The sequence below is a fragment of the Neolamprologus multifasciatus genome, chromosome 17, assembly GCF_963576455.1.
Source record: "Neolamprologus multifasciatus chromosome 17, fNeoMul1.2, whole genome shotgun sequence".
Classification (NCBI taxonomy): domain Eukaryota; kingdom Metazoa; phylum Chordata; class Actinopteri; order Cichliformes; family Cichlidae; genus Neolamprologus; species Neolamprologus multifasciatus.
In genome coordinates, this window is record NC_140455.1 from 32,847,536 (window position 1) to 32,874,967 (window position 27,432).

General features: G+C 42.9%; 2 protein-coding genes and 1 long non-coding RNA gene across 3 annotated transcripts; 2 read left to right on the forward strand and 1 right to left on the reverse strand.

Moving 5' to 3' along the window:
- Positions 1-1,107: 1,107 nt before the first annotated feature.
- kdm5a (lysine demethylase 5A) lies at positions 1,108-16,640 on the forward strand. Its single transcript, XM_085138882.1, has 28 exons — positions 1,108-1,254; positions 1,725-1,802; positions 3,143-3,265; positions 3,522-3,692; positions 3,963-4,148; positions 4,470-4,548; positions 4,659-4,750; positions 4,885-5,043; positions 5,296-5,415; positions 5,528-5,686; positions 6,119-6,300; positions 6,501-6,663; positions 6,754-6,873; positions 6,975-7,169; positions 7,261-7,442; positions 7,574-7,698; positions 7,830-7,980; positions 8,121-8,241; positions 8,447-8,623; positions 8,879-9,057; positions 9,157-9,475; positions 9,582-10,142; positions 10,253-10,411; positions 10,763-10,891; positions 10,986-11,133; positions 11,280-11,500; positions 11,684-12,157; positions 15,372-16,640. Exons 1-28 carry the CDS (start codon positions 1,108-1,110, stop codon positions 15,675-15,677), a joined length of 5,226 nt encoding a protein of 1,741 aa, XP_084995008.1. The 3' UTR covers positions 15,678-16,640.
- LOC146499697 (uncharacterized) lies at positions 13,592-19,572 on the reverse strand. The gene is made up of 3 exons (XR_014870400.1): positions 18,910-19,572; positions 18,663-18,748; positions 13,592-18,424 (listed from the first exon to the last, which is right to left on the reverse strand). It is a non-coding gene; the product is annotated as an uncharacterized LOC146499697 (long non-coding RNA).
- LOC146499698 (sodium- and chloride-dependent GABA transporter 2-like) lies at positions 17,491-26,559 on the forward strand. The gene is made up of 15 exons (XM_085138892.1): positions 17,491-17,622; positions 17,770-17,958; positions 18,643-18,777; positions 19,568-19,708; positions 19,811-19,898; positions 19,989-20,121; positions 20,228-20,362; positions 21,365-21,468; positions 23,547-23,671; positions 23,787-23,899; positions 24,023-24,160; positions 25,087-25,189; positions 25,319-25,419; positions 25,547-25,717; positions 25,801-26,559. The coding sequence occupies exons 1-15, from the start codon at positions 17,616-17,618 to the stop codon at positions 25,948-25,950; spliced, it is 1,833 nt and encodes a 610-aa protein (XP_084995018.1). The 5' UTR covers positions 17,491-17,615; the 3' UTR covers positions 25,951-26,559.
- Positions 26,560-27,432: the final 873 nt, after the last annotated feature.

The following is a 27,432-nucleotide window of genomic DNA, read 5'->3' on the forward strand; positions in this document are numbered from 1 at the left end:
ACAGCAATGAATTCAAAAGTAGTGAAACTTTTTCCGAGTGTCCATGAAAGCACCATAAGAGCTCTTCCCTTTCCTTGCTAGTTGTAGCTAGCACGTTTGCTAATCCGACTACAATAGGTATAGACGACGTTTAAATATACGGAAAGCTGCCTCCGGTAAAACAAAGCAAAGAGAGTATTGCTTTTGTATATGCGATTTCTTTTAACCTGCTTAAACCACGGAGGACCGTTCTTCTCAGCCGACTGTGCCAGCTAACGTCAATGTTAGCTGCGCAACGGGAAGCGGTAGCTAAGCTTCTTTTAGCTTACCAAATTAGCTGTGTGCTAGTTCTCCGTCGCCTCAAATGCTTCAATGAATGGGGGCTGATGTGCGGAGAGAAGGAAACAGTCAACAGTGTACGCTTGGTACTAGGCTTATCCGTGTTGTTTTCGAGCTTGACTGGTGCCACCAGAGTAGGAGGACGAAGAGGCTGGAGTTTATTTTGGAGGACATCGACGAGTTCACTAGCGTGATTACGTTAGCTAGTGAACATTACAGCTAACCTTAGATAAGTTTGTTGGAAATGCATCCTCACGAAAAAAATCATGCACTGCCCAGGTAGTGCAGAAGCGATGCTAGCTTATTTAACATAATAGACGGAGTGTTTTTGTGTGTTGGGTATTGTGAAACTTCTTTTCCAAATCGTCTGCGGCCAAGTCTTCACCGCAGATTTTTTTTCCTCCTGAAGCTTTGGTTTGAGAGGAGCAATGGTGGCGTTTTTGGACTGACCCTGCCCTCCGTCCCAGGTAGGGGGAGGATTTGGTGGCGATACCCCGGCCTGGTTTGGCCCTCTGTTTACGGATACAGGAGTGACATGCATCATTGACTCGGTTCTTGTTGTATTTTCTGCCTTCACTTTTCACACCACATTAGGTTTCGCCCCTGGGATGCTCCTGTCACTGACGTGATTTGTTATTTGGGGACATTGGAAGAATCATCATGGACACTAAAGAAGAAGAAGGAAGAAACAATTGCAGCTAACACAATTATGGACTCCTGAGGCTCAACTTTGCGCACTTTTATCCCTGATATATTTTTTAAAGACTGTGTCACTGGACGGACGCCGATATGTCTGCGTTTGCGGAGTTCGTGCCCCCTCCTGAATGCCCGGTGTTTGAGCCGAGTTGGGAGGATTTCTCGGATCCTTTGGGATTCATCAACAAGATCCGACCTATTGCAGAGAAGACGGGCATCTGCAAAATCCGACCCCCTCAGGTATTTTTTTATAAAACTGAAAGTCTGCAGAGGTTTTTGGTTTGTTGTCTCTTTGTGATCCTGAGCTGGCTTACTTTGGGCCTGCGTGGATTTTACGAAACGCAGCGACGCTACTAGTTGCCATTAGTCTAAATAGAGGTCAAACGAGGCTCAGTTTCTTTTCAGTTTTTAATTAAACATTTTTGACACTGCTTTCCGTTTGTTGTTCAGAAAAATTGTGGGCGGAAGTGCGAAGAAAATGTAGCTGTTTTCCTCACTCCCACCTGGTGTTTTGGTTTTAAAGTGGTGGCTAGCTAAGTTAAAGTGGAACGATGGTAGACATTGGGCCTAATGGCGTCTACATGCACACATGCAACAGATACATCTAGATTTTTATTTTTATTTTAAACTAGTCACGTGTTGTCACAATGATTTCCTCATTGCTCAGGTTGTTTTGGTGAATGTAATATTTCTTTTCTGTTGTCAATCAGGACTGGCAGCCTCCGTTTGCCTGTGATGTACGCAACTTCCGGTTCACTCCTCGGGTGCAAAGGCTGAATGAACTTGAGGTGAGTTTGCCACAAATGAATGAATAAATAAAATAACTCCAGTCATTGTTTATAATGAGACTGAAGCCATTATTGTTACTGCTTTGGCTGTGTGTATGATAGATAATTAAGATTCAAGATCCTTTATTTGTCACATGCATAGTTATGAGTACAACACTCAGTGGAATGTGTCCTGACACACTCCTTGACTGTGCAAAAAGAGAGAACATTATGTACATTAAGTGAATTATACAAAATACCACATTACATGCAGTAAGTAAGTGAATTATGTACATTAAGTGAATAAAATAAAACAATCTGGAAATGTTTAAATTGAAAATCTAAAAATGTACATTGTGCAGTGGGTGTTAAAGTGTCTAGTGCTGTAGTGAAGGCGAGAAGAATCAGGTTGGGATGTGTTGAGAATATGTCCTGTCTCAGTCACTTATGGATGCTGTGGGTGGGGCGGCATGTTCTGGTTTGATGGCCTGGGGATAGAAGCTTATCTTGAATCTCTCTGTTCTTGCCCGGATGGTGCGGAACCTTCTGCCTGATGGAACAGTTGGTTGGAACAGGTCCTTCAATATCTGAGCTTCTCTAGACCAACATCTCCTGGTGTAGATGTCCTGTAGGGAGGGGAGAGCAGTCATGCAGCAGCGTTCTGCTGTATCGATCAGTCTCTGAAGAGCTTTTTGATCCTTAACACAGCTGTTCCCATACCAGGATGCAATGTTCTGTTTGATGATGCTGTCCACAGCGCCTGCATAGAAAGTCCTGAGGATCACTGGAGAGACCCCGAACTTCCTCAGTTGTCAGAGGTGGTACAGGCACTATGTAGACTTTTTTTGGACTGGACCTGAATGGGGGCAGACCATGTCGGGTCTGAGGAGATGTGGACACCAAGAAAGAAAAGTCTCACTCAGGGGGGAAAAAAATACACTGCAATTTTTATTTTGACTAGGAAATGGTTATTAAAACAAAACAAAAAGCTGCATTCTTATTTTTTTCAGTTTAGTTTTAATTGTGTCCAACGTTTGATGTCATGGATGCCCTTAAAGTCAAATTTTGGATATGTGTTGTTTCAGTTCAGGGCACCAGGACAGCTGCAATGTTGTTTTATATATATTAGAAATGCGCAGATGATCATTATCAGACTGCATTACCTATTTTTTACTGATCTCAAACAGTATTTATGTATGGAAGTTGTCGAAATAGATCTGGTGTCTGGACATACTGTTGTTGTTTTTCCCCCCCGATGCAAATTTCTTGGTTTTCCTGGCACCAAAACGTGGAAACAAAATGAATACCAGCCTCTGATTTTTCTAATCTGTCCTTTTGCTCTTTCTCTGCTGCTTTTCCAGGCGCTCACTCGCGTAAAGCTCAACTTTCTGGATCAAATTGCAAAGTTTTGGGAGCTGCAGGGATCTAAGATTCGATTCCCTCATGTGGAGAGGAAACTCTTGGACCTCTACCAGCTCAGCAAGGTGGAACCAATCACCATGGATGTGTTTTGTTTTGTTGTTTTTTGTTTGTTTGTTTGTTTTTGTTTTGTGTTCAGATTTTTGTTTTTTAACCTAAAAATTGATTTTTTTTTTTTTTTAAGTGAACTTTTGTAAATAAGGACCCTTTAGCAGCACAAAAAAATGTTTTTTTTACCATATGATGTTAAAAAATATTTTGGATGATTAGATAGATTAAGTGGTAAAAGCTAAAAAAATGTTTTCCTTGTGTGCATTAAAGATTGTGTCATCCGAGGGCGGCTTTGAGACGGTGTGTAAAGAAAAATTATGGTCTAAGGTGGCCAGCCGAATGGGCTACCCTGCTGGAAAAGGCACCGGGTCTCTTCTACGTTCTCACTATGAGAGGATCCTTTACCCCTATGAGCTCTTCCAGACTGGGGCCACACTAACTGTGAGTGATGCTGAATGCTGTTTAACTGCATTTTATATCATAATTGGGAGGAAAACTACAGCTAATGTGTTTTAGACCATCATAAGTAGATCCTCTGAGGTTTCTTGTCTAAATTGCATGTATATGTATTGTACTTATAGAAGTTTCTCCAAAAACACTTCATACTGTATATAAATGTTCTGTTTCTAATAGCTTGTAATAGCCTTTGGGCCAAATAACATCCTGGTTTTCTTCAGTAACCTATTCAGTGATCATTTTGCCTCCGATTAGGGCCTCCAAAGGTTGTATGATGAGGGAAATGATGGGGATGAGGTAGATGAGGGAGTTGGCGAGGAGGCTGTAGAGGAAGAGGAGCACGATGAGGAGGATGAGAAGGATAAAGATGGAGAAGGTGATGGATTGCAAACCAAAGAGCGACTACTGCCAGAGAGACGCTCCAGGCGCCTGAAATCAGAGGTAAAGTGAAGCTGCTCAGACATCAACTCAGAGTTGAATTTGTAACCCACGCTGACCTAAAATGAAAAATGCCATGAGCTCTTGGTTATCTTTTGTCTACTAATGCGTTTCATTGAGTGTAACATTTGATAACATTGTTGCAAATGGGTCATGTCCCCCCAAATAAAAGTTTAAAAAAGTGCTTGACACGTTAACTTTTGGCATTCCCTCTGCACATCCAGATTTCTAACTGTGTCAGGAATGCCCCCCCCCCCCCCTCCCCCGAGGATGTCTTAACATTCACATTCACAGTCTAATGCTGTTATTGTTGTTGTTCTCTAGCGGGAAAACAAGGAGCCAAAAACCCTTAAAATCTTTGGAGCGAGTCCCAAGATGGTCGGCTTGGAGATCGTATCAGCTGGTAAACAAAAATTTTGTTTGACTTGTGTGGGCTTTGTTTTTGTTATGTTTTGTTTTTAAACACAAAAACCAAGAGCCACTCCTCTTACTGTAGTTTTCCAATTCACTTAGATGATGGATTCAACAAGAAGCAGCGGCACCTCAAAGCCCAGGCCTTCGCCATCAAGATGAGACCACGCAAGGAGACCCTGGAGGTCAACTTTGTGAGTGTGATTTCATCATTTCATTGTGTTCAGTGTCAAAATTAACCATGTTATTCAACACCACAACAATTTTTGCATCTTGTTTTGTTTTCCCTTTAAAAAAAATAAAATAAAAATGTGGCGCTAACCCTCAGATCGACCTTTATCTCTGCCTTGTGTGTGGACGAGGGGACGAAGAGGACCGGCTCCTGCTGTGTGATGGCTGTGACGACAGCTACCACACCTTCTGCTTGATCCCACCTCTGCAGGACGTACCCAAAGGAGACTGGCGGTGCCCTAAGTGTGTTGCTGAGGTAGACGCTGAATGTGCTTTTATTCTCCCTGAGCCATCTGTGGTATACCACAAATGTTTCTAATGTCAAAGATTGGTGCTCTTATAGTTACTATAGTACTCATCATACCAAGTATACGGGTGAAGACTGAAAGAAATATATAGAACAGAGAGACAAAAGTCTGTTTCTAGCAACCAACCTAAAGTTTAATTACTCAAATGGGCGTGGCTTCAACAGCAGTGACTCTAATGAATTGTTCATGCTCCTACACAGGAATGCAGTAAGCCTAGGGAGGCATTTGGCTTCGAGCAAGCTGTGAGGGAGTACAGCCTGCAAAGCTTCGGAGAGATGGCCGACCACTTCAAGTCTGACTACTTCAACATGCCTGTTCATGTATGTGAAATCTACTCAGTAGAGGTGGAATGAGTAAACGGATGCGGCTCTCAAGCCTTTCAGCAAAGATCTAAAACAGGATATGTCATAAGATCCATCTTACATTCCTCAGATGGTCCCCACAGAGTTGGTGGAGAAGGAGTTCTGGCGTCTGGTCAGCAGCATTGAGGAGGATGTCATCGTAGAGTATGGAGCAGACATCAGCTCCAAGGATGTCGGCAGTGGATTCCCTGTCAGGGACGGAAAGAGGAGGCTGATGGGAGATGAGGAGGTGAGAAGATGGTTACACAGTGTAAATATCGTAACGTGGTGATGTGTTGCCTTGACAAAAGTTGAAAAGTAACACGCAGAGACAGTATTGTTCAAGTAAACTGTGTATGTAATCCAATTAAAAAGCAACACAGGGGTTACCTAGAGTGTGTCAAACACTTGTACAGTGGACAGTCAAGTTTTAAAAACTAATAAAAGTAATATTTTTCTGCTCTTTTTTTTTTTTTCCCCCCCCAAATGCCATCACTGATGGGGAGGCACATTTGTCAGCTCAATTTCTCATATATTCTGCTAAAGATTTTTAATTGCACACACATCATCTTATTTAGTATTTTATTGAGTGGTTCCATCTAGCAAACTCCAGCCTCCAGTCTATTTATTTAATACTTTCAAATTTGCTCTGAATAGAAGCACTCTTTTCCTTTCCTGTTAGGATTATGCAAACTCAGGCTGGAACTTGAACAACATGCCAGTGCTGGAGCAATCTGTGCTCACCCACATCAACGTGGACATCTCAGGCATGAAGGTACCCTGGCTCTACGTGGGCATGTGTTTCTCCTCCTTCTGCTGGCACATCGAAGACCACTGGAGCTACTCCATCAATTTTCTTCACTGGCAAGTTTATGAAGTATAGTTTTGGAAGCAGCAGATAAGTAGTAGTGTTGATGAAAACAAAATTCTGCATGTCAGTGGTAATCCTTTGCTTCAGTAGGGCTTTTATAGTTGATTTTATGTTTATGTCTGCTCTGTGGAGTTATGGTACAATAGAAGCCCTAAATATTAAAACAACATTCTGTCTTCCTTCTGTTCTTCAGGGGAGAACCCAAGACTTGGTATGGAGTCCCGGCCTCTGCAGCAGAGAAATTAGAGGCTGTCATGAAAAAGTTAGCTCCAGAGCTTTTTGACTCCCAGCCTGACCTCCTTCATCAGCTCGTCACCATCATGAATCCCAACGTCCTCATGGAGCATGGTGTCCCTGTATGTAGCCCGTACTCTGGGATGGAATTTGATCTGGTTAAATATTCATGTTGAGAGCTTTATTTATTACATATATATTCCTCTCCTCAGGTGTACAGGACCAATCAGTGTGCCGGGGAGTTTGTGGTTACCTTTCCCCGGGCCTACCACAGCGGCTTCAACCAGGGCTACAACTTTGCAGAGGCTGTTAATTTCTGCACAGCTGATTGGGTGAGGGAGCAAAAATACAAACTCCTCTTTTATTTTAAATATAGAATTTTTTATGTATATTATTTTGCCAAAACTTTGCTCGTTTTTTACCCATTCTTCAGTTGCCAATGGGCCGTCAGTGTGTCGCCCATTACCGGCGTCTCCACCGGTACTGCGTTTTCTCCCACGAGGAGCTGCTTTGCAAGATGGCTGCAGATCCCGAGAGCCTCGACGTGGAGCTGGCTGCTGCCGTCTATAAAGAAATGCAAGACATGATGGATGAAGAAACAAAACTCAGACAGGCTGTACAGGAAATGGTGAATGTTTTTCTTTTTTGTTTTGTGGATGTTATACATGTAATGCAACCCATTCTGATTATTTGAGCATCGCTTTGCTCATTGCCAACAGGGGGTACTGTCGTCCGAGCTGGAGGTTTTTGAACTCGTTCCGGACGATGAGCGTCAGTGCTACAAGTGTAAGACTACCTGTTTCCTGTCTGCGCTGACCTGTTCCTGCAGCCCAGACCGACTGGTTTGTCTCCACCACGCGAAAGATCTCTGTGACTGTCCTCTTGGCGACAAGTGTCTTAGGTGGGATTTTTTTTTCTTTTTCTTTAATTCATGGCGTAAACTTTAATCATGTTAAGAGTTGCACAAGCTTGTGTTGGTAGTAAATTCTTAAAACAAATTTTCATGTGCAGTTTTTGTCCAATCCATTCCAGGTATCGCTATGATCTGGAGGAGTTCCCCTCCATGCTGTATGGCGTGAAGACTCGGGCTCAGTCTTATGATACCTGGGCAAAGAGGGTCACAGAAGCCTTGGCTGCAGACCAGAAAAACAAAAAAGGTCTCTGTTTTATTGCATTATAAACTACAAGCATTTTGTTGCCTAAATTTAGCTATTTATGTCTTTATTATATCTAAATCCTTTCTCATCTTTGTTTTCTCCTGCTCTTTCTTTCTGTCGCTCTCTCACAGATCTCATTGAACTCAAAGTTTTGCTCGAGGACGCAGAGGACAGAAAGTATCCTGAGAACGCTTTGTTCCGTCGCCTGAGGGAGATGGTCAAAGAGGCAGAGACGTGCTCCTCTGTAGCCCAGCTGCTGCTCAGCCGCAAGCAGAGGCACAGGTCAGGACAATGATTTGTGCTGATTTACCACTCGCAAGTTTAAAAAGTCTTTTCAGTATTAATTTTGTAGGTGGTTTTGTTCAAAGAGGAACTAAATCTTTGGGGTTTTTTCTCCCCTCTTTTTCTGTGTGCATCTCCAGTAGCCGCCTGCGTTCTGAGAGCAATCGCAATCGGACCAAATTGACTGTGGATGAGTTGAAAGCGTTCGTAGAGCAGCTGTACAGGCTACCCTGCATCATCAGCCAGGCGCGACAAGTCAAAGTTAGTTCCATGTGTCGATACATAGATCCCGATTATAGTTGTTTTTTTTTTGTTTTGTTTTGGGGTTTTTTAATTTTGTTTTTGCCTCTCTTGTGTAATTTTCTCTGCTCCCCCTGCTCATTCAACCAATACTCTTAAACCACTCCCTGACATTTCCTACTTTTCCTTTACCTCTAAATGTGTCTGTCACTGCCCGTATTGCCAGGAGTTACTGGAGAATGTGGAGGACTTTCATGAACGGGCCCAGGTGGCGCTGTCAGATGAGATGCCAGATTCCTCCAAGCTGCAGGCGCTGTTGGATCTGGGCAGTGGCCTGGATGTGGAGCTGCCAGAGCTGCCCAGACTCAAACAGGAGCTCCAGCAGGCCCGGTGGCTTGATGAGGTGAGCCCACATCAGGCGATATGAGTTGTTGTCCTTGCAAAAACACAAGGTTTGAAAAGGAGTCAACTTAAGACTAACATCGTATTGCTCTCTGTTTCTGTAGAATGTTATCATATTGTTAGAACTATTTAGATTTCTAAGTAGTTCTGTGCCAGTGTAAAGGAAGCAAAATCTTTGCAGTGACAGATATGAGTCAAAATCATAAACATCAAAAGATTGAGCAAAACAGAGACTGAGAACATCATCAAATTTCAGGTGCGTGCCACCCTTGCTGAGCCCCACCGCGTCACTTTGGAGCTCATGAAGAGGCTGATCGACTCTGGGGTGGGTTTGGCACCGCACCATGCCGTGGAGAAGGCCATGGCTGAACTCCAAGAAATCCTTACCGTGTCAGAGAGATGGGAGGATAAAGCTCGCGCCTGCCTGCAGGCCAGGTGAGGTTTCACATGTGAATGGAGATCTAAATTACCTATAAAAGCCTACCTTTTAAAATCAGACGGTTTACATATTTGTTTGTGCTCTTATAATCTTAGACCTCGTCACAGTATGGCAACGCTTGAGAGCATTGTGCTGGAAGCTCGGAACATCCCAGCGTATCTACCAAATATTTTGGCTCTCCGAGAGGCCCTGCAAAAGGCCAAGGAGTGGACCTCCAAAGTGGAGGCCATCCAAAACGGCAGCAGCTATGCTTACCTGGATCAGCTGGAGAGCCTGCTGGCCAGGGGCCGCTCCATCCCTGTGCGGCTCGATCCGCTAGCTCAGGTGGAGTCTCAGGTAGCTGCAGCTCGAGCCTGGAGGGAGAGGACTGCTCGCACGTTCCTCAAGAAGAACTCCACGTACACACTGCTCCAGGTGGGCTGTCATGGAAACATTTGATGTTACTTGTGGCTGAGATGCAGAAATATTTAAATGTCTTTAATTTAAAGTCTGTATGATAATTATAACAAATATCTCTTAGGTCCTCAGTCCTCGTGTGGACATTGGCGTATACGGCAACAGCAAGAGCAAGCGAAAGCGTGTTAAGGAGCTCATGGAAAAGGAGAGGGGCGGCTTTGACCCAGACACCCTGAGTGATCTGGAGGAGAACCACGAGGAGGTGCGGGACCCTTCTACTGTTGTAGCAGCTTTCAAAGCCAAAGAGCAGAAAGAAGTGGAGTCCATTCACTCACTCAGGGCTGCAAATTTAGCTAAGATGGCCATGGCAGATCGCATCGAGGAGGTCAAGTTCTGTTTGTGTCGAAAGACTGCCAGCGGCTTCATGTTGCAGTGCGAACTTTGTAAAGACTGGTTCCACGGAGCTTGCGTCCCTCTGCCTAAGACTGGATCTCAGAAGAAGATTGGTGTGAATTGGCAGAGCAATAGTAAAGACTCCAAATTCCTGTGTCCGCTGTGCCAGCGATCACGGAGGCCGAGATTAGAGACCATTCTGTCATTGTTAGTTTCACTGCAGAAGCTGCCAGTGCGTCTGCCAGAAGGAGAAGCATTGCAGTGTTTGACTGAGAGGGCAATGAGCTGGCAGGTACGCATATAAATTACAATGCCTAACTGGTAGCATCCGAGCTTCTCAGTGCTTTTTCTTTTGGTCTCTGCTTATTACCTGCGCTTATGTTGGTTAAACTTTCTTAACAGGACCGAGCACGCCAAGCTCTGGCCACAGAGGAGTTGTCCTCGGCCCTGGCGAAGCTGTCTGTGCTGAGTCAGCGTATGGTCGAGCAGGCTGCGAGGGAGAAAACGGAGAAGATCATCAACGCTGAGCTGCAGAAAGCCGCCGCCAATCCTGACTTACAGGTACTTTGATCATTAATAATTTTGCATGGTTAGAAATTCTCTTTGAGATACAGATTGATGCTTTGGATGTAAATGTGCACTTCACCAGCAGAGGGCAGGAATCTGTAAAAAGATAAAAAGGCCAGTGGATTGGCTTAGCAGTCTGAAAGTTCACATTTCAGACTGGTGAGCTGAAACCTGAAATTAAATCTACCCTCTAGGGAAATTATCAGGCAAAACAGTTCTTATTCAACAACAAGCTGAAGAATCATTGCTGTTTTGCTTTTATTTCTTTGATAAGTTCAGTAGATAAAACCTTTCCTGTGAGAAGAAATTTTAAAGAGTACGTGTGTGTTTGTGTGTGTTTCCCAGGGTCATATCCAAACTTTCCAGCAGTCTGGTTTCAGCAGAGCCACGTCACCGCGTCCCTCTGTGGACTACGACGACGAGGAAACTGATTCAGACGAAGACATCAGGGAGACTTACGGATATGACATGAAGGTATGGGAGGCATCAGTGGTGTGATTTAAATTGGGGTGTCATAGGACTTTATTTTGACTTCTTGTGTTGTTGTTGTATGACTGTTTGGCTCCAGGACCCTGGTGAGGTGAAGCCCTACCTGTTCTGTGATGAGGAGATTCCCGTGAAGTCAGAGGAGGTGGTCAGTCACATGTGGCTGGCTGCCACGCCTTCCTTCTGTGTCGAGCACGCTTACTCCTCAGCCTCCAAGTCCTGTGTTCAAAGTGAGGCTGCATTTATTTAATACAATCCCTTTGCTTTGAGTCTGTTCACCCATTGTTCCCTCTTGGCATTTATCTGCATAATAAACAATTACATTAGCTACTCCTTGGGAGATTCCCATTTCATACTCAAAATATTTACATTTCAGATCTGGGTACACCCAGAAAGCAGCCCAGGAAGACCCCGCTGGTACCTCGGAGCCTTGAGCCACCTGTTCTTGAGCTGTCCCCGCAGGCTAAAGCCCAGCTGGAGGACCTGATGATGCTTGGAGACCTGCTGGAGGTGTCCCTGGATGAGACCCAGCACATCTGGAGAATCCTGCAGGCCACTCACCCACCCTCTGAGGAGAGATTCCTGCAGGTCATGGAGGTAGGAAGTTCAGCCATTATGCAACCTGATTGCACAGCTGGATAGGGACTCAATGCTGAGATTAATCATTTTTGTTTGTTCTGATGGTGTAATTACACACAATGTATGCAGTAAATACAGAATAAGAAATGGCAGTGATCGCTCTCATTTGCTCTTTTTTTCCCCCCCTTCCTTTCTTTCCAGCCTGACGACTCTCTGATTGAAAAGCCTCTGAAGATCAAGCTGAAAGATTCTGAGAAGAAGCGGAAACGCAAATTGGAAAGAGCCGAGCACCACCACATGCTGATGGCTGCTGCAGCTGCCAGCGGAACTTCGGCGATGGGAGATATCCGACCGCCCAAGTCCAAAGACTTAAAGAGGGTGGGTCTGGAGCTCAGCCTTGGGGGTAAACCCAAAAAGAAAAAACTTAAAATCAACCTGGAAAAGAATCGGGAAATGAAGCAACTGGCCAAACGGTTGGCCAAAGAGGAGAAGGAGAGAAAGAGGAAAGAGAAAGCGGCCGCAAAGGCAGAGGCCATCAGGGAGGGGATGGAGAAGAGGAAGGAGAAGAAGATTCTTGACATTCCCTCGAAGTATGATTGGTCGGGGGCAGAGGACTCCAATGATGAGAATGCAGTGTGCGCAGCCAAAAACTGCCAGAGGCCGTGTAAAGATAAGGTGAGCACACCTGTCATTATCCTCCATAACTAACTAACATTTCAATTCAGTTTCATTTATACAGTGCCAAATAACAACAACAACAACAATCGCCTCAAGGCACTTGCGACCGAGTTTCACCATTGCAGATAGAGATGTGTGTTGAAAGGGGTACAAGGGGGAAATCATAGATGTTTGATGGACACAATCTTAACATTAAGATTGTGTCCATCAATCTTAATGATGTCAGTGCGCCCCAGGGTGGCTGTGACTACAATGTAGCTTGCCATTCACACACTGCCATCAGTAGTGTGTGAATGGGTGGATGACTGGTTGTGTAAAGCGCTTTGGTGTCTTTAGGGACTAGTAAAAGCGCTATACAAATACAGGCCATTTACCATTTTTACCATTATATAATATGTTGAAAAATTGTTGAATATTCTTAATCTTATTTTGTGTCATTACTTTATTGTGATCCATCGTGGTCTCAGAGGTTATTCCCTGCTCACCTGGTTTAAATGTGGACTCAAACCTGGGGAGCAAGGAAACTAAACTGATCTCACATGATTCAAGGTAGTAGACCACATCTACGTCCTTGAAATAGGACTGAAATATAGTTTATTATGAAGAATTTTATCTCTACAAATGCATTTTGTTAGTACCTGGTTGGATGCACCTCAGCTCTCAATATTGTTGAATCTTGGCATAGATTCAACAAGGTGCTGGAAACATTCTTCAGAGATTTTGGTCCATATTGATCTGACAGCATCAAAGAGTGGCTGCAGATTAGGGCTGCACGATTTTGCATAAAATGAGAATCACTATTTTTTTGCTTAGAATTGAGATCACGATTCTCTCACGATTTTCTTTTCCAGTATAAATATTTATTGTGCTTATTAACTGCACATCAACTTCGTAACAGTTGAGACTGAACATAAAAACAATAAATAAACATAAAACCAACAAATGTCTCACATTTTGTCGTTGCCGCAAAATGTTGTTCTGCTTGAAATTCCGTCTCCACCGTTGCTCGACACTGCGTGTATAGAGCAGGTAGTGCAACAATAGAAAAATAGTTGCGGGACGGCACTGCGTAGCGTTTGTCTAGGGTGTTGATCATTTTCCTAAATCCCTCGTTTTGCACAGTGTTGATGGAGCCATATCTTTGGTCAGGTGATAAGTGATAGCCTCCGTAATTTCTTTGTGCCTGCAGGAGTTTGACGAGTATAGGAAAGCGCTGTATAAGGTTCCCGTTATTGATGGTTGGGTGGTTGACCGGAACGGATTTTCTCCTGTCACTTTCTCGTCATCCCTGACGTGCTCTCCGTTGTTTTTTCCCTGCCAATTTTAGCAGCCAGCTTCTGTATCACGTGGTATAAGGCTCCGCCCTTGTCATTTGTTGAGCAAGAAGAGTGAGCGCTTGTTTTCATGCAGATTACGTCCCGGATCAAAATGCGGTACAATCGTCGTCGTCTTTTTTTTTTTTTTTTTTAATCGTTGTCATTTGGAAATGAGATCGCACATAAGTATGAATTGAGATCGCGATTTTCTAACGATTAATCGTGCAGCCCTACTGCAGATTTGTCAGCTGTACATCCATGGTGTATATCTCCCGTTCCACCATGCACTAAATGGGTTCTAGAGGACTGAGATCTGGTGACTGGTGGAGTCCTTGTCATGTTCAAGATTCTAGTTTGCGATGATTTGAGCATAGTGACATGGTGCGTAATTCTGCTGGAAGCAGCCATCTACAAAGCCATATACAAAGTGTGTATACGGTGGTCATTAAGTGGCATGGTCAGTACATGGTTTTATTTACTGTTGCCTTCCTTTCAGCTTGAAGTAGTCTGCCCATTCTCCTCTAACTTCTGGCATCGACAAAGCATTTTCTCCCAGTGAACTTCTGCTCACTAGATATTCACCCTAGAGATGGTTGTGTGGAGTAAATCCCAGATCAGTAGTCTCTGAAGTACTCAGCCTAGCCCATCAACAACCATGTCACATTCAAAGTCACCTAAATCACCTTTTCTAATGCTCAAGTTGAACTGCATCAGGTCATGTTGACCTTGTCTACACGCCTAAATGCAGTTGATTTGCTGCCATATGATTAGCTGTACAGCAAGCACGAGCAGAGCTTTCAAAGTCTTGATGTGGATTTTGTCAGGGCTCTGTATCTACTGACGTTCTGCACTGTGAAATTCCCTTAAGCCCATATCGACTGCACGAAATCAAACATACTCAGTGTTAAACTGTAGGTCTCCATGATTGTGTCGTGATGTTCGCATGGTGTCAGACAGAACATCAGTCTGCATACAGAGCCGCTCGACAGTTTCATGATTCCATCTGAGGAGACTGGGAAATACTGTGGTGTCATCCACTGAATGTGTGTTTGTTTTATTAAACCAGAGTGGATAACAAACATTTCTCACAATGAACATCAGGTACCTTTTTATTGAATAGTAACAGCTGGTAACCGCACTGGAACACCTTAAAGAGAGTTAGACATAACATATTAACAAGGCCACCTGATGTTGTCTTGACCAGAAACGCTACTGCAGACTGCACAAAGTTAACCAGTGGCTAGTCTTCTTCTCCTTTGAGTCTGCGCAGCCAATCAAATCTGAGGAATCATTAGCCCTACAGTTCTGTCCTTTGATTAACTGATGATTTATCCAGGGCATACTCGTGACTGTAGCCGAAAACTATAGCATAGTGCTGTGTTAGTCGCTAATTTGAAAGGAAGGTAACCTAAAAGAAAATGATAATAATTTAATTCAAATTTTTAGCTTCATGTTACAGCAAAAACCACTTTTTTCCTAGCTGCGCTGGTAAATACATTTGTTTTTGTTTTGTTATTTCTAATGTTTTGAAAATCAACAATTGAAGTGTGTCCAAGATGATCTACTCTGTTGTAGTCATGTATTCCAGTAAATAACATCAAACATTAGTTGAACAGTGTAGAACTGTGTGAACTTGTAGCTGTGAAACAGACTTCTTTAATTGCTAATGCAGTATTTTCATTAAAATTCTTGAATTAAAGCTGCAGCTTCTTTTCAAATTTGTTGTTGTGGTGACAAAAGCAAGTTTGTTTCACTGTCCAGACTGACGTGATTGGGTGCTGTTAAATATTATCTTTGAATTTAGTGTCTTGCTTGACGAAGTCATTGTCTCACTCACTCACATTTCTGAATTCATCACGTGGTTTTTTTTTGTTCTTTTCTCTCCTATTTCCCAGGTCGACTGGGTTCAGTGTGATGGCGGCTGTGACGAGTGGTTCCACCAGGTCTGTGTGGGTGTGTCATGCGAGATGGCCGAGAACGAGGACTACATCTGCATGGACTGCTCCCGGAAGGCCGCCGGTGGAGGAATGACCGTCGAGGAGGTGTCGGAGGAGAGCGTCGTTGTGCTGACAACGTCAATGTGCGGCAGCAGTGTGCAGAGTGTGCCATCGTCATCGGTGATCGCCTCCTGGTCATCGGCTTCTCACTTAAACCCAGCGACATCACATCAGCAACAGCAGGATTCTCAGCAGGGCAGTTAGCACTTAAAAAAACATGGGCCAATGACAGAGAACTTCACAAGATGCCCAGTATCCAGGCTAGTTTTTTAAACCTCAAGACAAGTTAACAGTTCCTGTAACTGTTGGGAGTGTCAAGCACAAGAAAAACGCTCCTGTTTCCGAGTGCTGAGATCTGCAAACAGACTTTACATGTGTCAGCCACAACATTAAAAACCAAAGGCGAGTAAAGTGAATGTCCTCGATCATCTCGTTGCAGTGCGTCACTCAGCCGGGAAGCCATTGGTATCGGTATTCATGTGGGTGATACTGTTAACATCCACCCAAATATGGCTAATTTGCTCCTGTATGACAGAGGTCCTGTTCACAAACAGCTCGTCATTACATTCGAGGTGTTGAAATGGCCTCCCCACATGTCAGTCCAGTGGACCATCCACAGGATGCACCAGAATAAGCCCGATCGCTGCATCTGCTGCAATATCTTGGCGCCCGCAACCGGAAGACACCCTCTGAGGTCCTGTGACCTTGCTTCAAAGGGCCAGACCTGTTTTGATGTCACAAAGGGGACTCACAAAATATTAGGCAGATGGATTTAATGTTGTGGCCTCTCTGTATAATCCCCCTACAGCAGTTTAGGTCTAGAAAAACCTGCCGTCTTCATCCTGGTCCTCAGTTCAGCAGTAACAAGGCATTAATAACTTACCTGCAGTCAAACACTCACTTATTCCAGCTGTTGTATTCAGTGGCAAACAGACAAATTTGTTCCCAGCTCCAGGACATTAGTTCCCCTTCTGTCCCTCTGCCAGGCCCTTGAGACAGTAACATCTCAATAAGTAGGTCTTGACTAGGAAAAACAAATGGTTGTATTGTAGTGGAATTATTTATAATGTACATAGCTTTTAAGGCAGTTAAACCAATGGATTGTGGCTTTTTGTTTTGTTTTGTTTCTCACCTTTAATAAATTCTTCCTAGTCAAATAAGTACAAATTGCAATGTTGTTGTTTTTTCTCTCCTTCATGTGACGAAGCACACAAACGACAACCATCTCCTCTTCTAAACTTCTTGTTTGTGAAGGCGGGGGGAGTGACTTCAAGATGAGTCGCTGAGTGGTTGATTTCTTTTCAAACTGGTTTAAACCTCACATCAGCTATGTGACATTCATTTTCAAAGCAGGGCCTCGATTATCACGGTGAAAAATTAACTGGTCAATCACTACCTGTACGCAGGTCTGTTGGGGGAATAGAGGATTATGGCAAGGGTGGGGGTTGTGCTGATGTCCACTCCTGACTCAGACAGGTCAGATCCAGTGTGAACTGATCCCGTCTGCTTTTGGCAACCGTCTGAGTGAGGCACCTCTATCAGACTGAAAGAAAGGGCAACCACGTTGGGCTGCGAGGCTACTCAAAGAATTACATAACTTTTGTTTTGTTATGCAGCCACATCTTCCACCACCTGCTGCATGTTGTGTCTTCAGACCCATCCACTGAGAAGACTTTTTGACCAAAATGCTAAACATAGATGAAAAGAGAAACAATGGTCTATCTGCTATATAGCAACACATGTATTTCTTTCAGACCTTAGCACCGTATTTGTGGAAAACATTCTTCCATCAACTAGTTTGACTTTTAGGATGCATCTGTTCATGTAAACAAACATGTATATTTGTTTCTTTATACCTATGTAGCCAAAGTGCATTGCAACAAGAACATGAGTTATGGCTCACAGGTCAAATGTCATCCCCCTGGACTATTACATTGCATCTTATTTTAACAGTAGAGACATGGTGGATGATGTACTTTGCTGGGAAGAGGCCACATGCAGGGAAAGAGTGGAGGCTGGCCTTGGTTTAGCGTTACAAAACCCCACCTCTCTGTCCAGCCACGTTAAATAGTCAAACCTTGGCCCCAGTCAAATTGAAACCGACAGATTCAGCTTCACGTTCGTCACAAGAGTGACACCACAATGAAAGGTAAGTGCACATATATTTGAACTTGGTGCGCTCTACAGCCGGAACAGTTTGGTGTGCAGACACATCGACTTCCAATTCAGGCGATATGGGTGTCAGCCATCGAGTTTCCATGGCCTACTGCAATCCTCGTGTACGTCTGTTGTACAGGAGACTCTGTCAACGCCGGCCTCGCCAATTACACCAGCCATGCCAGCGACTTGCCACCCTCTGAAGTGAAGATGGAGGAGAGGGGTCAGTGGAGCAATAAGCTGGAGTTCGTTCTGTCAGTCGCCGGCTCCATCATCGGCCTGGGCAACATGTGGCGGTTCCCTTATCTGTGCTACAAGAACGGGGGAGGTGAGTGGAAAGATGAGCTAAGTAGAGAAGATAAAGAGTGCTCCTCTGCAGTTTTCCATCAACTAATTCATGCACGTCACTAATTTGTACAAAAGGTATGTTAAGCAAACACCTGAAGATCTTAGTATTATTCTGAAATTGATCAGATTCTGAAATTGATCTCTGTTCACTAATGGACTTAATGAGAGACGAAACTTGTTACCGCGAGTTGCAGACTTTATTCAAAGACAAAATTCATCCTTAAATTGATTTGATGATAGAAGTAAAAACAGGTGCATTCAAAGTTTCTGAAAATCTGTTTGGAAAAACAGCTCTTCCTTCATTGGCTGCATGTTATGCTTGTTTGACTGCTAAATTAGATACCCATTTCTCTCTCTCTCTCGCCCTCCATGGGGTGGCGGGGTCAGAGTTCGGGAATGAGCGGGGTCAGACAGCTGTTGTTGCTCCTCGCTCACAGCAGCTGTTTCTGCAGAGAGGCAGAAAACTTGAACAAGCCACATGCCCTCGGCCTCTCTGCGGGCTTTCGTGGTTTTATGTGGTCTCCTTTCCTTTTTATTTTTTTGTACTTTATTCCAAATCAGATTCAATATTAAAGGTGCAGACAGTAGAAATACATTGCATTCGAACAGAGTATACCTTCAGTATAAACTCTAACCCTTAATCATTTGCTCTTTTTCAACTCAGGTGCATTCCTCATCCCTTACCTGATCTTCCTGTTTACTTGTGGTGTTCCCGTCTTCCTCCTGGAGGTAGCACTGGGCCAGTACACCAGTGAGGGAGGCATTACCTGCTGGAGGAAGATCAGTCCTTTGTTTGAAGGTAAGGAGGATTCAGGTAAATTTGGTTTTATCTGTATAGTGCCATATCAGAATAGGAATCTCCTGAAGGCACTTTGTATTGTAAAGTAAACTGCCAGTGTTAGCGAGAGACAACCCCCACTGATGCACAAACCTTCTATAAGAAAGCACTTGGTGATTGTGGGGAAGAAGAACTTCCTTTCAGTAGAACCAGGTTCAGGGAGGAGCATAAGAAGAGAAAAGAGACGCACATTCTTAGATTTTGACACAGAAGAGAGTAATCTGGAAAAAATAGCTTCATAGGGACTGAAAATGAAAATTGTCAGCGAATTACAGGAAGTCCCCCAGCAGCCTGAGTCTACAACGGCATACCTAATAGATAGGTCACCTGATCCAGCCCTAAGTACAATATAAGCTTCATCAAAGAAAGTTTTAAGCCTAATCTTAAAAGTAGAGAGGGTGTCTGCTTCCTGAACCCTGAGACTCTGTCTCCCATTCTATTTTTAGAAACTCTACAAATCACAAGTAAGCCTTCAGTCCAAACCAGCATGCTTTACTGGGATAATATGGGACTATGAGGTCTTTATGATATGATGGTGTCTGATCTTTCATGACTTTGTACGTGAAAAAGAAGGATTATAAATTCAGTCTCAAATTTAAGCGGGTGATCTCTCTTCCTCATCTCCATTATTATTCTCACTGGTGTTTTGGAAGACCAACATCAGCCCTAAGCATACATATTTTTTCATATTCAGAATATACTAATTATAAAGGTGAATATTGTTACGTATATTTAAATATCATTTGTGCAGGTCTTGGCTATGGCACCCAAGTGATAGTGACTCTGCTGAACTTCTATTACATCATCGTTCTGGCTTGGGGGATTTTCTATCTGTCTTTCTCCTTCTCTTGGGACCTACCTTGGTCTTCCTGCAACAATACATGGAATACAGGTAACACAACAAAGCTTCTTGAATGTTTCCTCTTAGAATGTATTTTTCCCCTTCTTATAGTGCAATGGTAAATAATTTCTATGTGGTTTTTTTCCCCTACAGAAAACTGTGTGGAGTTTCAGAGGAGAAACACCTCAACTGACCAAATGATCAACCCGAACACCACCTCTCCTGTCATTGAGTTCTGGGAGTGAGTTGTCGCACCCTCGATGAAAAGCAGATAGTGACTTAATGATTTAGATGGTTTGTCACTGGTGTGTTTTTCCCCCCGTTTCAATAGGAGAAGAGCACTAAGGATTTCCCCAGGCATTGACCAAATGGGCTCGCTGAATGGGGACCTGGCCCTGTGTCTGTTCATCGCCTGGGTCATGTGCTACTTCTGCATCTGGAAGGGGGTGAAATCCACAGGAAAGGTGGGTGAGAGGGGGACTCAGAGGCAGCTCTGGGGTAGTTGATGGATGTCATGTGGTGATTATTTTGGCATGTTTCCTGTTTGCACATATGCGTGTGTCGATATAGGTGGTCTACTTCACTGCGACCTTCCCCTACGTGATGCTGATTGTGCTGTTGATCAGAGGACTCACCCTTCCTGGCGCTGGAATCGGCATCCAGTTCTACCTTTACCCTGATTTGGGGCGACTGGCAGATCCACAGGTATGAAGATCATTTGCACAAAACTCACTTAGACCAGTCGCAAAATTTTCAAAGAGTGACGTGAACCAAGAGCAGGTACCCCATGGCTCTCGGTTGGGGGGAAACTTGTTTCTGCTGGGTCCATCTGCTCTCAATGAAAGAGACAGGGACCGCGGGGATTAAATGCAAGGTCAAGACACCACTGGGACGGTAAACACAAGATCTACCAGGACTGAGCTGAAAGCAGACACAAAATCAGGCTTTCCCCCCTTTTTAATGGAACAAGACCTTTTAAAGTGGCTTTTTAATTGACCAAAAGAATCTTTAACTAAAATGTATGGGAGAAGTAGGATTTCTACAAGAATCTAGCTTATTTTGGGGCAAATAAGCAAACTTTTTTTTTTTTTTTTGGCCAAAAATAACAAGGCAATTCACATCAACAACATGACCTGAGACCTAATCTGCTGCATATAATGGTGGGGGTTATTCAAAAACTTAATTTAAAAGAATAAACATATATACACATATACATACATACATACATACCAATACCTAAGCACAGATGTAACAATGTTAAGGCTTGAGTGTCCTTTGAAGATATTTTATAATTAGTCTCCATTTTTTCTCAAAGGTTGGCACTTTTAGTTGTAGTTGAGCTGTTATCCGTTCCATCGTATAGACATGTCTAGTTATAAGCAAACTTTTTAATTGTGTTTTTTCAGATTTACAGACCAAGTTCAAAATAACTCCCTAAATAAATGCCCAATGGTGTTTCAAAACAGTTGCACGGCAAGTGTTGGTTGTTGAAATAGTGCAATATCATCTCAGTTTGCTATTTATGGAAGCATGGTAATAAATATTCAGCTAGAGCAAATCCAGTAACAGACATTTCACTTTTGCCCACCTGCTGTAGTCAGTGATGGCTGAATGTCTAAGGAAAGCTGTAGCACATCAATCCTCCTGGTCACACAGCGCTGCAGTTTAAATCTCTATATCTCTATATTCATATCTCTCCTGTGTTAGGTGTGGATGGATGCTGGCACTCAGATCTTCTTCTCCTATGCCATCTGTCTGGGGTCGCTGACTGCTCTGGGCAGTTACAATAAATATAATAATAACTGCTATAGGTATGTACGCAATGCAGTATCCATGTGCTTATTCAATTACACGCTTACATAGATTCAAGTCATTTCTCAAGATTATTTAAGCCAATAAGTTGCTCATTTTTGACATTTGTTTGTTTTTAGATTGTTTTAGTGCGAGTTGCCCAGTTTTAAATTAAAAGTAAAAATTACATACTTTTGTTGCACTCAAACCAACCAGCCAACCAAAGCATTTGAAAAACTGTGTGAGCCGTTTCACATACAAACTCATTTCTTTCTACTGTATACATTTGCCAAACAAAACATTGTGCAGCTAGCAAACATTACCACTCCATTGAAGTTGGTGCACACTTCCGTCTGCAGTGAAAGTTCCCACGTGAAACTGATAAATAACTTTCCATGTTATGTGGCATTTTTAAAATCACGTTTTATGTAGCTGGCTAGAAAACAGCCACATACACAGCATGCCAAATAGCTCTTTTAAACTATATATGACAATTTAAGATTTGTACATGTATACGTTCAACATCTCCTCCCTCATTCACACATCATCCTTTTCCTCCTCTGCAGTCAGTGCTCTAACAAATAAAAACATGTATAAAATGTATATTTATTCTTGATATTTCCTCAATTACTTATTGTCAGCAGTGTTGCCAACTTAGCGACTTTGTCGCTATATTTAGCGAGTTTTCAGAGCCCTTAGCGACTTTTTTTCTAAAAGAAAAAGCGACTAGCGACAAATCTGGCGACTTTTTCTGGTGTTATTGGAGACTTATTTATGACGACTTTTTGACGTGAAAACGCATATCGCTCTTACTCTCAACAAGCAGCGGTGCTGCCGTGGGCGCCTCACCCGTGCCAAAACGCTCACGGGCGGAGGATAGTCCTCCCCCCCGCTGCTATCAGGGCAGGAGACGTTCACACCTGTGCGTCCAAACTGCAAATGAATCGTGCATGAGCGAACCCTCTGCTCCAGCACTGACTGTAACGCAGTCAGTTCTTCCTTTACTGTTAGGCTGTTTTGTGGATCACAAGGTTTAAAACTACTTATAAACACACACTCTCACACACAAAGTAACTCCACCAGAGTGCCAATTTCGGGTCACTTTTGCCGGTCCACGCCCGGATAAAGGAGCAGGGTTGGAATTGTGACATTAAAAAACAATAATTGCTAAAATAAATTTAATTTGTAGTTCTAAATAAATTCTAACTGCATTTAGGACGTTTTTTGCTCACTTTATGTCTCTTCCACGATGTTATTTCTCTCTCCAACAACGTAGGTTACAATTACATTAGCATGACAAATTATGCAAATTAGGTGATGACGTCATTTGGCGACTTTTAGGACAGCCAATAGCGATTTTCCTTACTGAGGAGTTGGCAACACTGATTGTCAGCAACTTAAACATGTGACCCTGATATCTCCAGACAGCTGACGACGAGCCAGCTAAACAGCAAAAACAGCTAGTTGTAAGCTAACATCATGCCAGCTAATGCTAGACTCCAGCGTCCTCAAAATTGCACTTTCCCTCTGATAAACCCTTTGATTAAAGTTTCACATAGTATTTTTAAATTTTATTTTCTATGTTATACAATGTTTAATTTCACTTCAAAGAAAGTTTTACTCATGCTGGCTAACAGAGGCTAACAGCAACTCACAACGGCAAAAACAGCAGAGCTTACTAACGGAAAAGTTCAAGATATCGCTAGCAACTCACCTCACTGTCACAGTCATCGGACAGAAGGGAGCATGGCTGGCTCAAATCATATCACATTCCTTGCACAAAGTTGTACAGCCCCGGACCCTGCCACCAGAATAGATAAGGCAAGTACCATAGCAGACCTCATCAAAAGATTGATATAATAATAAAATAATAAATATTTAGAGTGAATTTTCCCTTTAAATAGTCTAATTTCTTTTTAAGATTATATTCGAAGTAATTCTTAATATTTAGAAGAAGAAGCTGGGGGTCGCCAAGGTGGGTAGACTCAATTAAAATCACTAACTCAAGCATCATCATCATCACCTCTTACTTTATAATTGCCTTTCCGAATCTAATGCTTAACTGCGCAGTAAAAGGACACTTAACATATTGTTGCAGAGACTGCCTGGCGCTGTGCTTTCTGAACAGTGGCACCAGCTTCATGGCAGGCTTTGCGATCTTCTCCATCCTGGGTTTCATGGCTTATGAGCAAAATGTCCCCATTTCAGAAGTGGCAGAATCTGGTGAGGCCTGATATCAAGCAAAGTAGCAGTAATCCCATAGTGACACTAATTTGTTTTGATACTTAGGTTGGTTTGTGTTTGTTCAGTTTAAGTTGCTTGCTTTGTCTCTGCACAGGCCCTGGCCTGGCATTCATAGCTTACCCTCGTGCTGTGTCCATGATGCCCTTGTCTCCCTTGTGGGCGGCCCTCTTCTTCATCATGATTGTTTTTCTAGGGTTGGACAGTCAGGTACAAAGCTGTGCACCATTTTCAGATAACACGCTCCGCCACTTTGATGGTTTTTCTTTTTTATGATTGCTTTAGTGATCATCGCATTCCTATTAATGACTTTCCCCCCCTCTCCTACATCAGTTTGTGTGCGTGGAGAGCCTTGTGACGGCCATCGTCGACATGTACCCAGCTGTGTTCCGTCGAAAGTACCGCCGGGAGCTCTTCCTGTTAGCCGTGGTCCTGGTCTCCTTCCTCATGGGCCTCGTCATGCTTATGGAGGTAGGTGTCACTCTCTGGGACTATAAACACACAGATTCACACGGCCAAAGATCAACAAGTACAGAAGTAAAATTGACCTGTAGTGTGTAGTAAATAGTTTCATATGAGTGTCTTTAAATTATTCATTTTTTAAAAAAGCTGTGGTGTCATCCCCTGTTTCCTAACAGGAATGAATGCCTTTAGCAGCAGTTTGCTTGATCATGTGACATTAAAGCTATTGTCTTCATACGCACACATACTCTCAACAAATTGGGCAGTTGCTGGGGGTGGAGGGATTGCGGCTGGTGGTGGGATGCTTTGTTCTGATTAAATAAACTCTTACTAGAGTCCAACGTAGTTGATGTGGTTTCACCTCTGCACAGCTGGAAGCATGAATGCTCTGTAGAGGTGTCAACAAGTCCTCAGTTTGTAAGTACAAGCGCGTCAATGGTTTTGTGCGACCCTTCTCAGGTAAGTGACAAGCATTGTTATGCAATGCTCCCAATTTTAGGATGAGGGCTGAAATAGTCAACTTTTGGGCTTCAAGGTTTCAGGGTCTTTGTATAATAACAGCACTATACTATATAACAGTATTTTACTGTACAGTTTTCAAGCTACCATTCATTTTTAGTTAAAGGAGACCTATTATGCTCATTTCCAGGTCTCTGTTTTTATTTTTGGATCTTATTAGAATAGTTTTGCAATAAGCCATCCTAACCTTAAACCCTTTAAACCAGCTTTCTTCTGATTGGCTGCCCCTTGTAAAAAGACAAAAACAAAGGGGTTCTGCAGGTGTGTGCAGCAAAAGCTATGTGCCTAAGATGACCATATTAGGGATATCTCCTTTCAGTGACATCATACGGAGCCAAGAGTAGAAAAAACTGTCTAAAACTGTAACTGTAAGCTATATTTGTATGATTATACCTCTTTGGTTTGTATCTGTTTAGGGGGGCATGTATGTCTTTCAGCTCTTTGATTACTACGCAGCCAGCGGCATGTGTCTTCTCTTCATGTCCATCTTTGAGACAGTTTGCATTGCGTGGGTTTACGGTAAGCAAACAGATTACAGCACAAGCTTTGACGAGTAATTCTGAGTGTTCACCCAAGTTACTGGCAAAAACCCAGCTGGGAGTTTTACTCTGTGCCACGATGAGATGTGTCTAAATCGTGTTTTTCCAGGCGCTGATCGCTTTTATGATAACATTGAGGATATGATTGGTTACCGGCCAGGACCGTATATCAAGTGCTGTTGGTTGTTCTTCTCCCCTGCCACGTGCATTGTGAGTCTCAGTAAAGTAGATAAACTTCCAAAAATGACAATAAATGTTCTATTAGTGAAAAAAAAGAAAGGAAATAAAGCAGGTTGATCCTCACTAGTTGCCGTACCCTGTTACCTTGTCTCTGCAGGGCACCTTTGCATTCTCCCTCATTAAATACACTCCTCTGAAGTACAACAATGAGTATGTGTACCCGTGGTGGGGATATGTGATCGGCTGGCTGCTTGCTCTCTCCTCCATGGTCTGCATTCCACTTTGGATGGTGTATAAGATCAGCACCACCCAGGGGACACTCAGAGAGGTATGCTGATCATCCTGTCGGAGGAAAACATTTGTGCCCAGCTGACGTGCTCCTGATTTTAATCTTTGTTTGCTCGTTCACAGCGCATCCAGTTGCTCATCAGACCATCTGACGACTTACCTAAAACCAAGAGGGAGCAGGAGAGGTTACTGGCTATCTTTGCTCCAGAGGTAGACACCACCAAGACTACAAATGGCTACTTCCCCGTCTCTGAGGCGGACTCCACCTTGTGAGGCTTCAGTGGTCTGTGGGATCCACTTACTTTAATACATAACATACACGGTGGACTCAGGCGAAAGTAGTGGGTTGACGATTTTTGAGTGATAAATTAAGGCAGAAGAAATTTAAAAAAGTAGCCTGACATTTGAATTAAGAATTTTCAGAGTGGAAAGGAGCGTTTTTCAGGGACAAAAGTAATTTAGACAAACTTGTTCTTGAGTCTGTGAATCCATCGGTAAAGTTTATAAGTAACCCAAGAAAAGCAAAGTCACGGGAGCAACAGGTGAATCATTGGATGTTCACACCTAACACTTAGAGAGCAACTTCTTAATGCTCCTTTATGTATCTGACAACACTGCATGGCTGTTTTGTCATATTTGTATCATATTGTTATGTTGTGATAAATAACTGCAGAGGTTTTCCTTTTGTATTTAGGGAAAATTCAATTATGCTTAACAGTAGACATAATAGGATGCAGAATAAATACATGGAAATGCAGAATACTGATATGGACTAATATGGCATATAAACTGTAGTTTCATTTTTTGTACTGTAACGTATAATGACTGTACAAAGAAACGTTACTGTTGTAAGTACGGATTAAAAAAATCTTTGTATGTTGTCCTGAACCATTTTTTTCTTTGCTCTCCGAGGGGAACTTCCTAAGTCTGAAAAAATAATCCAAATTCGGGGACTTGGATGTTAAGCATGGCAGCTTTAAGGGGGGGAGGAGTCGCATAGAGCCTTTTTCACAGCAGCCATTGTTCTTTTTTGCTTAGGCACAGACCTTTAACTAATGTGATCAGTAACGCCTGTGTTTACCTGCTATTTAAATGGAAACTGGTGGATTAAACACACTATTATGTTACTCAGGCTTACACCTATGGTACCTCATTCCTTGTGTACACTGGCTTGTAATACAACTGGATTTAAAACAGGTTGGTGCTTGTAGGTGAACACTTGTGACAATTGCACTAAAGGAGAGCAAACTCCTACTTCAAAGCTCACTTAAATCCTTGCTTGGTTCATTTCTCTAAAACATGTTGTTCACGTTGGAACCTGCAGCAAAACACCACTTTGTCAGGTTTGAACCACAGACTGTATGTAAACGTAGGATGTAGTTACTGCTGAAAAAGTGAAGCCACTGTGAAAGTGCCTTAGAGCTGCACTGGTTTTCATAGCTAGCAAGAGGAAGCACTGCTGAATACAACACGTAGTTCATTTTGAAAATTATGCTATTTTCAATGATGCTATATAATAAGTTTTCAGTGTCTGTTGTCTGGTTTAACAAAACTTGATGGTTATGAGTTGAGTAACACCAAATGTACGTTCCAATCCAAACACTTGTGTACAATCTTTATATTAGAAAATGAATAAATACAAATGAATACATTTGGCTGATACAAAGGGACATGTCACATGTGCATGTTGGGTTTTGAGAGTCTTCAACTTTAACTTTTTACAAATCCACAAATGCATGCAGCATTCAAGTGCTA